Source organism: Drosophila ananassae, chromosome 3L, assembly GCF_017639315.1.
Source record: "Drosophila ananassae strain 14024-0371.13 chromosome 3L, ASM1763931v2, whole genome shotgun sequence".
Lineage (NCBI taxonomy): Eukaryota > Metazoa > Arthropoda > Insecta > Diptera > Drosophilidae > Drosophila > Drosophila ananassae.
In genome coordinates, this window is record NC_057929.1 from 11,370,697 (window position 1) to 11,386,212 (window position 15,516).

The 15,516-nt window shown below is 45.9% G+C and overlaps 1 protein-coding gene across 1 annotated transcript; it reads left to right on the top strand.

Annotated features, from left to right (window-relative positions):
• Window positions 1–7,954: 7,954 nt before the first annotated feature.
• LOC6496120 lies at window positions 7,955–13,028 on the top strand. Its single transcript, XM_044715319.1, has 6 exons — window positions 7,955–8,499; window positions 11,310–11,507; window positions 11,568–11,852; window positions 11,920–12,156; window positions 12,212–12,366; window positions 12,913–13,028. The coding sequence occupies exons 1-6, from the start codon at window positions 7,955–7,957 to the stop codon at window positions 13,026–13,028; spliced, it is 1,536 nt and encodes a 511-aa protein (XP_044571254.1).
• The last annotated feature ends 2,488 nt before the right edge of the window (window positions 13,029–15,516 follow it).

Here is a 15,516-nt window from a genome sequence, read left to right on the forward strand (position 1 = left end):
CAAAAAAAAGCTGCACAGGCGAGGGGGTGGGCGGGCCGGGCACGGGTGTAATGGCAGTCAAAAGCGCCGCTTGTCGAAGTAAAAAGAAAACAGCGAGTGGCAAGAAAAAAGTTACGTTTGCCCGACGTTGTTGTTGGCAACCCTTTTAGCTCTGGCAATTTAAACCTTGCCGCTCCAAAGTTGCCCACTTGCCACATCCTGTCGCTGCCGCCTTGTTGTCCTTGTTGTTGTGGCGGCTGTAGTTGCTGCATCCCTTCGAGGACGAGGCGGGGGCAGGGGTAAATGCGTGGCAGGCAACGCGCGGATGCACAAAGTCAACTTGCACATTAGAATGCGACGAGGGATGAGATTGAGGAAAGGACGGCCGACTAGGAGGCTAAGCCTACACTGAAATAGTGTTTGGACCTTTAGTTCCTGGTACTTCATCTGCCAATTTTCTATTCCCCTGCATCAAGTACGGCCGGACACTTCCTACAAAATAGATATCGCTCCCCGCCGACCAATCATCATCATCATCATGGGGGATAAACACAGCGGAATGATCCTGAATCCTGAATCCCGAATCCGGTTCGTTCCTGGCCCATCGTCGCCTTCATTGGCACTCAACAGCAAGGCAGCGAATTGCAATCGTAAACTTGATTGTAATAGTATAATTTTTGGCGTAAAAGCCAAACAAATAAACAAGCCGAAAGGACTAGGGGCGCCGTGCCTGGATTATCCCGCCCATATGAGTCAGTGGCTGAAGAGCTGGTCGAATTTCTTGTCCCATTTTCATGCAATTTTTATGGCTCGCCGCTACGCCTGCTACGGTTTCTTTTCTCCGTAAGATGCCAAACGAGAATCTCACTCATAATCCGCCCCAATGGACCTTCCGCAGAACCATTTACTTTCCTTGCCCAGGAATCGCCCCCTTTTTCCTTCGATTATCCTTCCCAGCAGCAGCCATCCTCGTCACGCGTGCTGAGAAAAGTTATTGTTATCCTTTTGTTTTAGTGCGCATCCTTTATACTTGTTATTATTGCCCTTCCTAGCTGGCTGGGTGGCTGGCACACTGGCGGACTAGCGGACTCACGGACTGGCCCTTTTTTCGCATTGATTCATAATACATAAATATAAATATTGCGTATACGCAGCGTTGCCTCGCCCTCGATTGCCATAAATTCTTATAAGCGTGTCGGCAGCGCAACCAGGGCGGCAAAGTCATCAATCTTTTACCATTTCACTTAGATAAAGCAAACTTGTTTGCCCGGCTCGATATTTGTGCATAAATATTAATATTGCACGGCCATTTTTATTTGTTTTCCAGCAGCCTGACCAGACAAGATCCAAGGCCCGAGTCCCCCAAGCCGAAGCTGAAGCTGAAGGCGATAAGAAGGTGCGATTAAAGTCGTACTTTATTTCACAAGAATCAATTGTTATTATTAGACAAAACAGAGTTTCTTGGCTAAGGCCTTGGCATAGATACAGGCAATTTTTCAGGATCAGGATTTCCTCATGCGTTCCGAATGTCACCCAATCCTTCCTCGTCACAGCAGCACCACCACCCGTAACCGCACCAAACCATGATGCAACAACAAACCAGGAACAGGATGGCGATGAGGGTCATACCAAGGGCGAAGTACACAGCTGGCCAATTGGTTTCGGAGTCATATGGACGGTGGAAGTCCGTGGATGCCTCGTAGTGAAGATCAGCGTAATTCCTCAAAACCTTCATGACGAGCGGAGCGGTTTCTTACAGTGTTTAGGTTAAGAGAAAACAAGTAACAATTTAGTAACAAAAAACTACGAAAAGTGTAGTTATCTTTTCAAAGGTTACGAAATAAATGACAGGGCCTACAGATGAGGCCAAGCCTGACAAAAAAATGTCAGGCCTGCTCGGTTGCCAATCAATTCCGCCCTCAAGGTATTTATCCGATCCGAGTGCCAAATGATTTCATTTAATTATCTCTCGCAGTTGGCAATGCAACTCGTCCTTTGCGCAACTTTGGCAAATAAATTCGCCCTGATTTATGTGGTTAAATAATTAGCGCCTTTTAGGAGCCATTCAACGAATTCCGGCAGCGCTCATGCGCTCATAAAAGCCCATCAATCGCCCCTTCCACTCCCGATCTCCCAGTATCCCAATCTCCCAATCGTCCAATCGCCCGATGGCGGTAATAAATTGAATGCCCCAATATTTGGAACGGGACACATTGAATTTAAATATTTGCAATTACATTTAAATGTTTGGCCATGTGTGGATTTCGATTTCGGATGCCGATTCGGCTTTGACATCGGATTGAGTCACTCAGCCACTGAGTGGGAGGTGTCTGCGAAAATATCCTTGCATTCGGCGGCTTCCTCGCCCGCAGCCGACTCTGTCTGTTCTCGCACATGCCAATAAATTTCGAGGCACAAAGTGTCAACTGGGCCGAGCCCTCCACTTATTTGCATACACATATATAAGCCATGCCCCCACTAGCGCCACCCTCCACCCTTTTCGCAATATTGTGGGGCCTTTCTTTCCGCTACTTACAACAATATTATAATGGAATCCCACTTGAAAATAGAGCAATATCCACTTGCATATGTTGCCGCGGACATTTCGAGAATGAGACGATGCTATAAATATTATTGAATTGTTCCAACCCCCGGCTGCCCCGCCTCCTGCCTCTGCGCCAGGCTCAAGTGTCCGCCCACTTTGCAACAGCAACAGCAAGAGCGGCAAGAACAGACGATGATTGCGGCAAGCGGATGTAAAAACCTTGGCAATGACAGTTTTTGGGCTCGGATCCGGACTACGTCTGTTATGCAAATGTCCTTATATATAAAAATATGTGTGCACTGTGCAGAAATCCTATTCATTTCGATCATGACTCTTTATATTTCCTACGACCTTTTTTGCTACAAAAATACACTTTTTAGAATATGGTAAGTCTGGCATTTCCATTATCGAAATACTGAACAACCTACACTGTTTTTCTCTGTGTAGTCCTTTGCCTGTGTCTGTGTGAGTAACTGTTTATATGCAAATCTTTTATTTCGCCGTTGCCTCCGTTTCATTTCTTATTTCCGTTGCATGGCCGCCGACGTTGGCTTTTTTATTTGTTCTGCATTAAATTAACATCAATAAAGTGTTGCCTCTGTGGGCCAGAGTCCCTCCCCGGCTGGACTCTTTCTTCCGGGGTGTCCTGGACGCCCTGGTGTCTTGCTGTTGCACTTGTGCGTAATTTGAAGCTAATGCCAACATGTGCTGCGATTTGTCCTGCCACTCCTTTGCCGCCACTTGTTCGACATCTTTGTCCTTAGATTCCTATTAGTCATTTGCTTATTTTCGGAGGAACACTTGCGTCTGACAGATCCGGAAAAAAAGGCATCGCAGTGGAATGCAAAAGTTATTGAAACTTCTGGACTGTGAGTTCCCTATGATTAAGTATACAATTCAGATTTCTCGGCTAGCTACTCCCCATAAATAATGCACTTAAATTCGGCAACTAAGCCCGCTCCCGGAATGCCCAAGCACACCCAACAAAGACTCTTCCAATTTCACGTCCGCCCTCGAGGAAATCCTCGGATCCGTAGATGATAGATTTCCATCGCATTCAGCGCATGTAAACATCGGCTTTTGTTAATCAAATTAAGTGCAAGTTAATGGAGGGGCACACTGCCACCCCATCCACCCACTGCCAGCCGCCCCAAATATCTTTTCACAAGAGTTATTACCTCCCATCAGGACCCTGCGCTGTTTGCACACTCGAAAATGATGAATAATAAATCGCTAATCATAAATATTGCGAAATCAGGCGAAAAAACCGAACGAGGAGAGAAATGGCTAGCAGTAGAGCTTTCACGCTAAAAAGCAAAACAATACCAAAAGCACGCATTGTTAAATTGAAAGGAAACAAATGTAAAATTTATACAGCTGCAGTGCCCAGAGAAAGCAGAGCCGGAATGCAGAATCAAAGAACCGGGGTGGCCGTGGCAGCCACATTATCGAACCCTGAAGTGGTGGGATTTGAATGTGGGGGCAGCTTCCTATGGAAGCAGGGATATGATTAATTTTCTGTAATCGAATTGATTGGATTAGTGTTGAGAGGACAGGCTTTGGGCTGTGATACATGGCGGAGGATAAGAACTTTTTAAAGTGGCAAGGATATGATACAGTTGGCATTATTTGTTTGCCCTTTAAGGACCGTTTAGTGTCCCTAATCAGCCCAGAATGTTATCTGACCACAATTACGCCCCGGCCCTGCCCTCCGGCCTTGCCGCAGTAATTAGCGTTTGAGGAAAATCAATACAATCTGAGCTGGAACAATCAACAAGCGCAGGCCGAAACGAGTCCGAATCACAATCCGGACCAAGTTACGTGTTGCGGGCCACAAATGCCAAATTGTCCAAAGGGTAATCAAGGCGAGAGCGAGTGGCCAAGTAGAAAAATCAAAATCTACCAGTCGTCCAGCTGCCAAGTCTCCCATGGAAAGGGCACTGGGAGAAACGCATTTGCGCAGTATTATCTTTAACTCTCTAGTATGTTAAGACTGTACCTAATTTTCCTCCCAGTGTAAAATCCGTACAAAAGCCAAGTGCTGGTAGTTGGCTGATTACAGTTACCCAAAAACGCTTGGCTGGCCAACGGCGAACGGCGAACAGTTAACCGTCGTCACTGACCAGATCGCATTGAGCAGTAACAGTTAAAGTAACGGTAACGGTTACGGTAAAGGTAAATCTGCGGTCTTACCAAAAAGTATCCGCAGCACTCCGGTACTGCCGATACGAAAGACAAAAGAAAAGTGCATTTAATTAAATTTCCTGTGCGAGGGCGGGAGTGCGGCAGAAAGCATTGCCTACTTAGTGGGGCGAGGATGCAAGCAGGCAAGGAGCAGGAACTGTTGCACATGCAGCCGCAAAATGTTGGCTGCTGCTGACATCGCCAGAAAGCAGCCGCCAACCACCGCCGACCGGGGAGCCGCTGGGAGCCACTCGGAGCCACTGCTGCACAAATAGCGCAAATAGCAATAACATCAGCTACATCTACGGCCGGGGACAAGAACAACTAAACCCAAACAATTTGCAGCATCTTGCCAAGAAACACACTCGAACACACACCCTGAAAACACAAACTAGGAGTGTAAGCAATGTCCTGCCAAACCGGATATCGAATAGGATAGACTCTGAACTGGGACTTACAGGAGTGACTTGAAAAGATTCTAGTTCATTTTTAGATTTTATATGATATTTTTAGACTTCTAAATCCTTTAAAAAATAGAATTTGTAAAAAGAAATTTCAAATTATTTCAAAATCTAGTCAAAAACCAAACTTTTCCAGTTAGGGTATTGTGAGAAACTGCTGTTCGAGGATAGCAAAATGGCTCTGCGAATTGTTGCCACATTCAGCGGAAATGCAAGCTGTGTCGGCTATATGCTGTAGTCCTTGCCGATGCTTCTGCTGCTGCTGCTCCTATTCCTGCTCCGCCCGAACCTGCGGATGTTGTTTTTGTTGCCTTTAGGAGACTGTCTGGTGGCAGGGCCCATGAATATTCATGGCGTTTGCCGGGGCAGTCATTCATTCATTCGTGATTTCACGCAACCGACGAACTGGGGAGCTGCGATGCTGGCAGGCTAGCAGGCTGGCCAGGAGTTGGGGCAGGATGCTACGAAGATGCTGCGGAAAACAATGAAGAGGAATGGCAAGACAAAACATGAAGCCAAATAAATAAACAAATGTCAAGCCATGTTGCAGGGGGCGGACACGAAAGCCAAGAAATTGGCGTGAAAATAAATCAAGAAATAAATTGGAAAATTTGTTATTTCAACGAGTGAACAGGAATAGTTTGCAGGCAAATGCTAGTTCAGACACTGCTAAAAGGATTCGATTTGCTGGCGAATAAATTGATCGGAATCGGTTGAGGTTTTTGGGGGCGGTTACTTGGTCCATTGTAGTGACAGGATATCTTTTAATTTGATCGGACACATTTCCCTTTCTGGATATTCTATATAGACCTATAGAGTCTATAAAATGGGAGATATTATTTAAGACCAGAGCCCTTTCTCCCACAAACCTGTTTCCCTTTTAAGAGTTGTCCGAGCATCCTTTGCCTCCCTCCATAAGGTTAAGTGCCGGGTTAAATGCATTCCCATGGCCTGCAGCTCCCCCATTTCCGCCTCAATCGCCTTTTTCCTGTTCTCAATAACAATTCGCTTGGCCCACAAAGCGAAGGCCAATTAAAATGTCCTTTAAGCGTTTCTGCAATATTAATTAACATGCACGGGGCATACGCACCCGAGAGTCACAAAAAAATTAAGTATGCACGGGAAAGTGTATGCAATGTTTGGCAATCGACTTTAATTGGGGCCGACTCCGGGTCGAGGCGATGGCTCCGGCAAATGCCTTTATTTAATTGCAAAATATTACATTTTTAAACAATATCCATTAAAAGTGGCAGTTGCTGCTTAAGTTGCAGTTGAACATCGCCACCCGTCCCCCGACACCCGTATCAACTGCCAAAGGTAATCAACTACCGGGAGAAAGTCGCAGTCGCAACGAAAAATGTTGAAAAAAAGCAGAAAAATCCTTTTAATGCTGTCCATGTGCGTTGTGGGAAAAGTCTGGGCCCGTGCCGCCGCCCTTGTCTGGGTCTGGGAAACACAAGTTCGCGTCTGGACCTTTGTCCTTTGCAAAGAGCCGAGTGGATTCCAGCCTGCGACCGGGACTGGGACTGAGGACCTGGGACTGTGACTCGAATGGGGTCATTTACTTTGAGTGTTCGACGCTCATTTAAATGCAAATTTAAATGAAATTTTAATCCGGTTTTAAGGACCCAGTTGGACACTCGGGCGAGGCCCAAGCCTTTGATGTTACAGCTCATCTCGCTGATTGCCTTGGGGGAGTTCATCGGAAAGATATTCGATTGTGAAGCCTTTTGGAGACCCCGCTGATCGGTAGAACCCATAAATGTTCCAAGAAGAGAAGGACAATACTCTATAAAAGTCACACTGCATTCTGTGAGTTAATTTGTTATTTTAAAACGTAAAACAAAAGCCCCTCTGATCGGAGCGAAAATCTCCTTAATATCTGGTCCATCCAATTACCGTTTAATCGCAATCTCTTCAACGCCAGCCACTCGTGAATGGAAATCCTTAACTAAGTTAATGCCCGACCACAATTCCGCTATAATGATGACGATGCTGCTGCACTGCCTCGGCACCTGCAGCAGCGGGATATAGACATTCGATCCCTGGGAGCATCGTCATCATCGGGTCCCCCCCCTGCGTACACTGATTGCATTTTGTGTCATTCAATGGATTTACTTTCGCGGATGGTGTGTCCACCATCAGGCATAATTTACAGCGCATTAAAGCCCCCGCCGATGATGATTTATTGTTGTCCTTGTTCGGCCATGTCCTGCGACCTGCCGCTCCACCGCAAAAACATATTTAAAACCAACGTATTTATATTTAATGAACAGCAAAGGGGTGGATAAAAAATCAGGGCTTAACCATGTTACAATGCTCGGGGGTCGGACAAATTATGAAGTTTCCTCGGTAATCACTGTGCGCGGGAGTGTGTTGCTGTTTCTCCCCCGACTGGGTGTGTTTGGTGTGTAATGTAGTGCCATCGACAGACGATTACTGTCCGAGGTTTTCCCGGAAGTGGGACTTTGCGGTGCCATATGTGCATGTTCAAGAACTACGATATGGCTTAATGGCGGCCAAACATATGCATTTCGGGAACACGAATCCGAGCCAGAGAATGTTGCAAGCTGGTGTTTGATTGCAGGGCTTATGGGTCACCAGGATATTATTTTCTGTTATGCAGTCTGATTGAGAATCGTCCTACGAATCATTTCAGATATTCATGGACTATCCTGAGTACCTTTCTGAATTTGTAAAACCCTTCTTGCCAGCTTTAGTCTATTCATTACACTAATGACAAATTCGCTTTTCAAACCAATCCTGTCTTTTCACAGGACACGAAATGCACTTGAAACTCAACGATGAAAGCTCGCCGTCAGCAGTGGCAAGGACAACGGCATCGACATCGGGTCGAAGCAGTTGGGATGGCAACGATGGCTCCGGATCCGGATCGGGGTCTGGATCCCGTCCCGACTCGCTGCTGACATCATCGACAGCGTCGCTGCAACCGCAAGAGCCGGAGGAATACACCCGGAGGTCGGGACCCGGACTGCTGCTCTTCCCGGGCACCGCGCAAAGAAATCCGCATAATACCACTGGCAAAACAATTGCGAAAGCTAATGACGACAACGGAACCATTAATCAGACGGCTCCCGTCCGGAGCATTCGCAGTTTTCGGCGTCCGCCCTTGTGGCAGCCGCCGTCAAAGGATCCACGCCACGTGGGGCCGGGGCTGGAGGAGCAGGACGAACGCCCCGACGAGACGGCGAGAGATCGTCGAGGGGCCTGCCTGGCCAAAGTGCAGGCCTTTATAATCGAGTTTCTGCAGGGCTCCTCCATACACGGCTTCATTTATTTGGCCAAACTAGGCCTGAATTTCATCGAACGGTGAGTTGTGATTTGCTGTTTCCCAATGGAGGACTTTTCCTGGCCCGCTGGATGGGATTGGCTAATGGAATTGCACACATAATGGACATGAGCGTAATAGGACCTGAGGGGGGAACAATGGCTCTGTGTTCTGTGATTTCCATTTTCAAGGGTGGGAGTCGCAAATTAAAATTCAAGATACCCTCTCCCAGTTCCGCTGAATCTCTCCGAAAAATGTCAGAACTCCTTCAGCCTTGATCTTATTAGTCAAATATTGGGTTAAGCGGCCACAACAGCTCCGTCAACATTTCCACTCAATTAATTTGCCAGGGAAATTAAAGCGAAGCCTCATTACGGGCCATAACCAAACCTAAACCAAAACCGAGCCAGTGGAGACCGCAAGTTAAACTTTTACACAGGATTACGCCGGGAACTAACCCCTTTTGGCTTCCATAAAGTGGGAAACTATAAGTCGAGGACTTAAAATAGGACGCGGCCACGTGCAGAGATTCCGATACGAGTCCTGGAGCTGGGAAAACTCACAGGGAAAAGGGAAGTGCGTGTCGAGTCCCCTTTTCGAAGGGGAAATATATTTTTCTACATATCTTGTGGGGGGGAAGGAACTGTAGTAATAATTTTGTTGCTGGAATTTGTATTTTTGTGCGGTGCAATAAATCCTTAAAACTGACATGACATGACAAACAGGATTACACACTCGGGGAGGAGGGAGACTCCTGCCCAGCTTTCGGCCCGTGTTGGCCCTGGCAAGGCTTAAATTGGCAACACTCCACGGAACGGCCGACAGGAAAGGGCGGCCAAGGTGGGCGGTGGAGGGAAAGTCTGTCAGGGCTGCCGGCTGAGGGTTAATTAGTGGATAACAGCCAGGCCAAGGACAGGGCCAAGAAGGCACTGAGGGAAAATGTGGATGGAATTCCGACCATATTTTCCACTTTCACTTACTCTTTCCTGAAATTCTATCAGTGTACCTTTCACCCTCGATATCATGAAGCTCAATTACAATTATTGTTAGTTTTTCTGCAATTCCTGAAACTGAACTGACAGGTGTTGCTCAGGGGGACTCCGGAGAAGGCGAAGGTTAACTGAGTGAAAGGTGTAGAGGAGGTCACGCAAAGCCCTGCTTTAATTAATACTCTCTCCCCGAAAACCCTCGTGCTAATGATTTGTTGGGCACATTCTTCTCAGAAATTTATTTCCTCGGCCGATTCCACTTGGCACAGTTTAGATTTATTTCGGCCTCCACCCCGAAAACCCCGAAACCAGAACGCCCAAATATGCTTCGCCATGGCAAAAAATCAGCTTGTGACGCACAAATTTCTGGATTATGCACAACTCCATGCCCGACCAGGCTTAAGCTCCGCCCGGCCACCCTTGCTCGTCCTCGGAACTAGAGTATTTTTAGGAAAAAATATACATAGGTGTATGAAAACAAGCTGGGGGCAGAAAAAAAAGGGAGGAGATATACATAAACCTGAGAGAAAGAGTCTGTGTCGCTGACATGTGATAACCTCAATTTCACTAGCGTTGATATGGTAACTATGAGGGCTTAACCCACCATCCCACCACCCACCCTTCAGTTTCCGGGTGGCTGCGACAGGTGCACGATTGCATAATCCACAACCGAAAACTGCAAATGCAAATGCAAAACACGCAGCGGCCCAGGACGCACAGGATTTGCATGGTTTTGGTCGGGGTCCTGAAATCCAGGCAGGGCATCGAGCGTTCTAGTGTCCTTAACTGTGACGCAGCTTAAATCCTTCATCGCTGGTAATTCGGATATTTGGAAATCGGAAAATTTACATAAATATGAGCAGCTATTTGAACTGTCCTCTAATTTTAAAAGCGAGTACTAGGGAATTCGGAGTGATATTTAAAATATTTAAGCGCTGAGCCCCTCAGACTGCTTCTAATTGAATTCCCAAGGAATCACAATTGGATGGCTTTGACATATTTAGTGTTATATCACATACTCTTCAATCACATAGCTCTGCACGAAAGTATGTGAGAAGTGGAGGGCTCTAATCGGAAAATCAGCCTCCTGCCTAGCCTCCCTGAAAGAAGAAAACAACCCTCGGGGGCGATCTCGGCAGGACTCAGCCTCCTGTAGCATCAGGACATATTTGTCGGGCATCAAGCGTGCATCACTGGGCCTCATTCACGCACAAATTTTATGCATATGAGTGTCGAGATGATGAAACAAAGCAAATACATAAATTGCAGGCCAGACACGAGTCAGACCCGAGTTGGTAAGTGGGGAAAGGCGGAAAGTGGGTTGAGGAAAATGGAAAAATGGCTGTGTGGAAATGACAATGAGTCTGTCATATGTGTGACGTCCGAAAGGAATTTTGTGGTGTTAGACAAAGTACACAGCACTCAGCTGTCAGAGGAACAGAAATAATAAAGCGTTGGAAGTGCCTGGGGCGGGAAATTAAAAGCCAAGTTCGGGTGTGCGCCGAAAGCTTTATGAACCATTGCTGGCATCAAAGTGTCATTGTCGGGGAAATGGGAAATTCTCCAAAGGATTTTTGGCGACTTCTGTCTGTGTCCTGGTCGCCAGTTAGCAGGACCAAACAAAAAAAGAAAAAAGGACGAAGAAAAGGGTTGCAACGGCATAGATGCGTTCATTGACTCCCAGCCATAATTCTTTTCCGGCGAATTTTTCTCCTAAAAATTTACACGCAATAGATTTTTATGTTTTCCGCCAGACTGAACACACAACAGCTCTGCGAATTACTCCGCCGATTTCCATATATCATCTCAGACCTACCAGCATTCGCTTTTATTCCAAAAAATTATGCAACCTTTGTTTCCAGGATGCTCTGGTTCGCCTTCATCTGCGTGGCTCTCTTCAGCATCATCTCCCTGAGCAAGCGGACTTGGCATCGCTTCCAGACCTCTCCCATGGTCATTTCCATGGATCGGAACAAGCTGGTCTGGAACACCAGCTTTCCCTCGCTGACAGTCTGCCCGCACAAGAGAATCGACGAGCTAAAGGTCGAGGAGTATATCCTGTGAGTTTTCCCCTCTCCTCGGCTAGTTTGCCCAAACAATCAAGGAACCCCTTCTTACAGCACCCACCCGGAGCAGTTTGAGTCCGAGGAGGATCAAGAGGATTTCCGCGATTTTATTGTGAAACTTGCCAGCCTCACATACGACAACTTGGAGACCTTGCCGCTGAACAAGTCGTTCGGCATCCCCAGTTCCAAGTACTTGGATCTGCTCTACGAACTGAAATGGCCCTTCGAGCCGGAAATCAGCAGCGGCGCCGCCGTCAAAATGTTCATATACGAGACGCAAACGGAGTTTGGCATTTGCCACTCCGTCAACTCGCTGGTGGCGCGCTACAATTCCTTTGAGTGAGCCAGGACACTTTTATCCCCACTGTCAAAAGGAAGTGACACTGATTTTACGACTCTTTGACAGCTACTGGCGCTCCGGCGATTGGAGCCTGATGGACCACGGGGATCGGGTCACGGTGCATCCCCTGGACGGCGAGATCTACGCCCAGATTATCAACCTTTCAACGGCCTACGACGTCTACTTCCACGGCGCCGGCGATGTCCCCAGCATATCCAAGCAGAGGTACACGTTTCCGGAGAGCGACTACACGACAGTGGAGCTGATAGCCCTGGAGATCTACACCAACGAGGAGGCCAGAGCGTGAGACACAGCACTCAGTAGCATTCCATTTATGTCATCTGTGTACATCCCTTAGGTTCAACACCAAGCAGAGGAGCTGCCGCTTCAACTACGAGGCGGAGGACATGCTGACGGTTCCCATCTACAGCTTCGGGCTCTGCCTCTCCGAGTGCCGGCTCTTCTTCGCCCTCCGCGTCTGCGGCTGCGTTCCGCACTTCTACCGGAACCGCTGTGGGTATAATCATATTTTCGGACACAGAGTTGCACTTAATTGGCCGCCATTAAAGTTAACTTTTACGTCCCGGTTGCCCGAACGTCCGGTGTCCTGCACCAGGATGCATCAAAGCTGTCCGGTTTATGGCACAAATTCGCTCGTAAAATGTTTAAATACTGGCTTGTTTAAGTGGCAACTTTTGCACGATTATCCGTCTCCTGGCCCCTCTAATCGTCCTTTTTTTCTTGGCCAGTGCGAAACGGACGGAAGCTGCCGGTTTGCGGACTCGAGGGCATCGGATGCCTGGTCAAAATTAAACGTGAGTAATCCAGTCCAGGCCCCTCCCAGGACATGCAAATTTGCATTCTCATCCAACGTGACCATAATTTAATTTGGCCAGAAGAGGAGAAATGACAACCTGTTGAATATTTGACGAGTAATTTGGAAATATTTCGGACAGGTTGACTTTGACGAGATGCTTAAATATTTCCGATAGCAGGATAATATCGGGTAGTCCATATGGAGCTGAGTTTTAAATTGGTTTCTGGATTTCTGTTTCGCAGGCGAGATAATCTCCTTGAAGTCGGACAAGTACAAAATCAATTGCAACTGCCTGGCCAACTGCGATGACTCCAACTTCTTCGTCCAATCCTACGTAAGTACGACTGCACGCACATAATAATAGTCGTAAAAATAAATGAAAAAATTGGGGAATCCGCTTTTAAAAATATAAAGTAAACTTTAACTGTAAAAAGGTTTATGGCAAACAGAAGCGCCATCTAGTGCTCGTTAAGTGGCAACTGCAGACGCCGTTGCGTCGCGCATTTCAAGTGGAAAACTGCCCGGAAAACTGTGAAAAATCCGCCGGGCCAGGGAGGTGGCGGTGCTCGGGGTGGTGGAAAAGCTGCCCGAGCATTTCGGGAGTATTTGCCTTAAACAAACATCAAAATTGTAGTCCGGGGCTATAAAAAATAATAAGCGCAGAAGTTGCAGGAACTGGGCGCCTTGAAATATGCAATTATTTTAGACGGAGGGAAAGTCGCGGGCGGAAACCAAAGTTTTGTTTAACTTTTTTCGCGCTGTGTGCGGCGAAAGTTTTTACATTTAATAATAATTTTGCTTACTTGCCTTGTTGCCAGTGCGGCGTTGACGATAATGATGTTGTTCTTGTTCAGCTTTTGCGCCTTTTATCTGCTTATATCTGTATCCCCCATTTTCTTTATCTTCATTGTGCCCCCCCTTATCCTGGAACTCCTTTAGCGCTCGCGTGTCTGGTTCCTGGGAGCTAATCTGCAATGGGGCATAATTGATTATCCGAAAATGCAACTGCGGCGGGACGTCCTCTTCTCCTTTGCCGATGTCTTGGGTGAGTCCTTACACGCTGATCTTCTTTCTCGGCCTATTTAAGCCACTTTGTCGTTTCAGTCTACATTGGCGGCTTGGTCGGCTTCTTCTTGGGCTGCAGCGCCTTGAGCTTTACGGAAATCGTCTACTACTTCACGGCCAGATTTGTGCGTCGGATGTTTTTTAATTAACTCTGTCGGATGGTTAGCCATTTCAATAAATAAAGTAAATTCATATTTTCAAAACCCATAGCCAGACATCGCAACAGGGCTCTCTACCCAATCATGCCCCCGGCAGGACCATCTTTTTATTATCCAAACAACAACATCGCCGCGCGCCTAATCAATAATAAAATACATTTTGTGCAAAGTTGGCGAAAACACACCCGAAAAACTTCACAGCCGAGCCCCCCCTGCATTTTCCACCTCATCATCATTGAACCTTCATTGTCCATGTTTCGTCGCTGGCATTTCAATGAACTATTTGATCCTGCAATCCGGCGGAGGAGAGCGCCAGCCCGTCAGAAAGGGCCGACAAATTGGTCTCCTTTTGTATTTCTGCTAACCTTGTCGATTTTTATTATTGGGGTCGTCGTCGTCGTCGTCGCCATCGTCGTTGGCAGACATTGAAATGAACTTTTCGTCCTGTTCACATGTTGTTATGTGTGCTTAATATTTGCCGAATAATTTGTAGTGGCAAGTTATTTTGCTCCGGCCATTGTTTATTTGGGAGGAAGTACCCGATAGCTCCACAGAAATCATATCATATAAAAAAACCTCTTGACGAGGTAAAGTACCGGTGACGAACCTGCATGCGAAACCCAAAATATCTGATATCAATTTTAGTGACGAAAATATGCTATATAGGTGTACAAAATTGCATATAAAAAATATTCTTGTTCGGCACGTGACTGATTTGTTTTTGTTTTTCTTGCACGTGCCGAACAAGAATATTTTTTATATGCAATTTTGTACACCTATATAGCATATTTTCGTCACTAAAATTGATATCAGATATTTTGGGTTTCGCATGCAGGTTCGTCACCGGTACTTTACCTCGTCAAGAGGTTTTTTTATATGATATCAGTTGTTTTTTTGTATATATTGATCTTCAATTATTTAAAACAGAACGCATAATATATAGAATATATGTATATGGAAGTAACCTCTGGACAGGCGATTCACATAGTTAGCAATACTTTAATTGTAAGGATAAACATCAAAACTCTTTTTTTCTTAACTCTATAGATTTTGACATTCAAGAAGGTGGAATAATTAAAAACCTTTCCAAAGACGTAAAGAATTTTTCGATAGCTTCAGTGGCTCTGAAGTTATACGTATTTTTAATTTACAAAGGTTTTGGAATTTGGTTAGTTTAAAAATTTTAATTAAAAATTTGCTCAAAAATGTATTTAAAATCCAAAATTGTTTCATAGTTGTGGGAAACCAAATTGTTTTAACAAATTAACAGATGAGAGGCCTATCCTTATGAGATTTCCACTATATAATAAATTATAAAAAAAAAACTAGAAAGGAAAGCTAACTTCAAGCGGAGCCGAATTTGATATACCCTTGCAGTTAAGCAGAAGCTTATATTATTATTATATATATCGGATCCTATAGAGTTGTCCGATCCTTATGAGAATTTCACCATCAAAAAAATTTCTAATAAAAATATTGGAAACAGCCCCAAGCATCTTTAAAAATAGAATGGTTGTGCCATTTCCGATCTTTCAGTTATATGGCAGGTATAGGATATAGTTGGCCGATTCTTATGAAACATAGGATTAGATTGCCCAAAACGGAAACCATAGATAGTCCCAT

Bases quoted from the DNA above. Each gene is read 5' to 3' on its own strand.
- LOC6496120 (XM_044715319.1), top strand. From the start codon at position 7,955: ATGCACTTGAAACTCAACGATGAAAGCTCGCCGTCAGCAGTGGCAAGG. The intron at 8,500-11,309 runs GTGAGTTGTGAT...CTTTGTTTCCAG, and splicing joins GGCCTGAATTTCATCGAACG to GATGCTCTGGTTCGCCTTCA. The intron at 12,367-12,912 runs GTGGGTATAATC...TCTGTTTCGCAG, and splicing joins GCACTTCTACCGGAACCGCT to GCGAGATAATCTCCTTGAAG.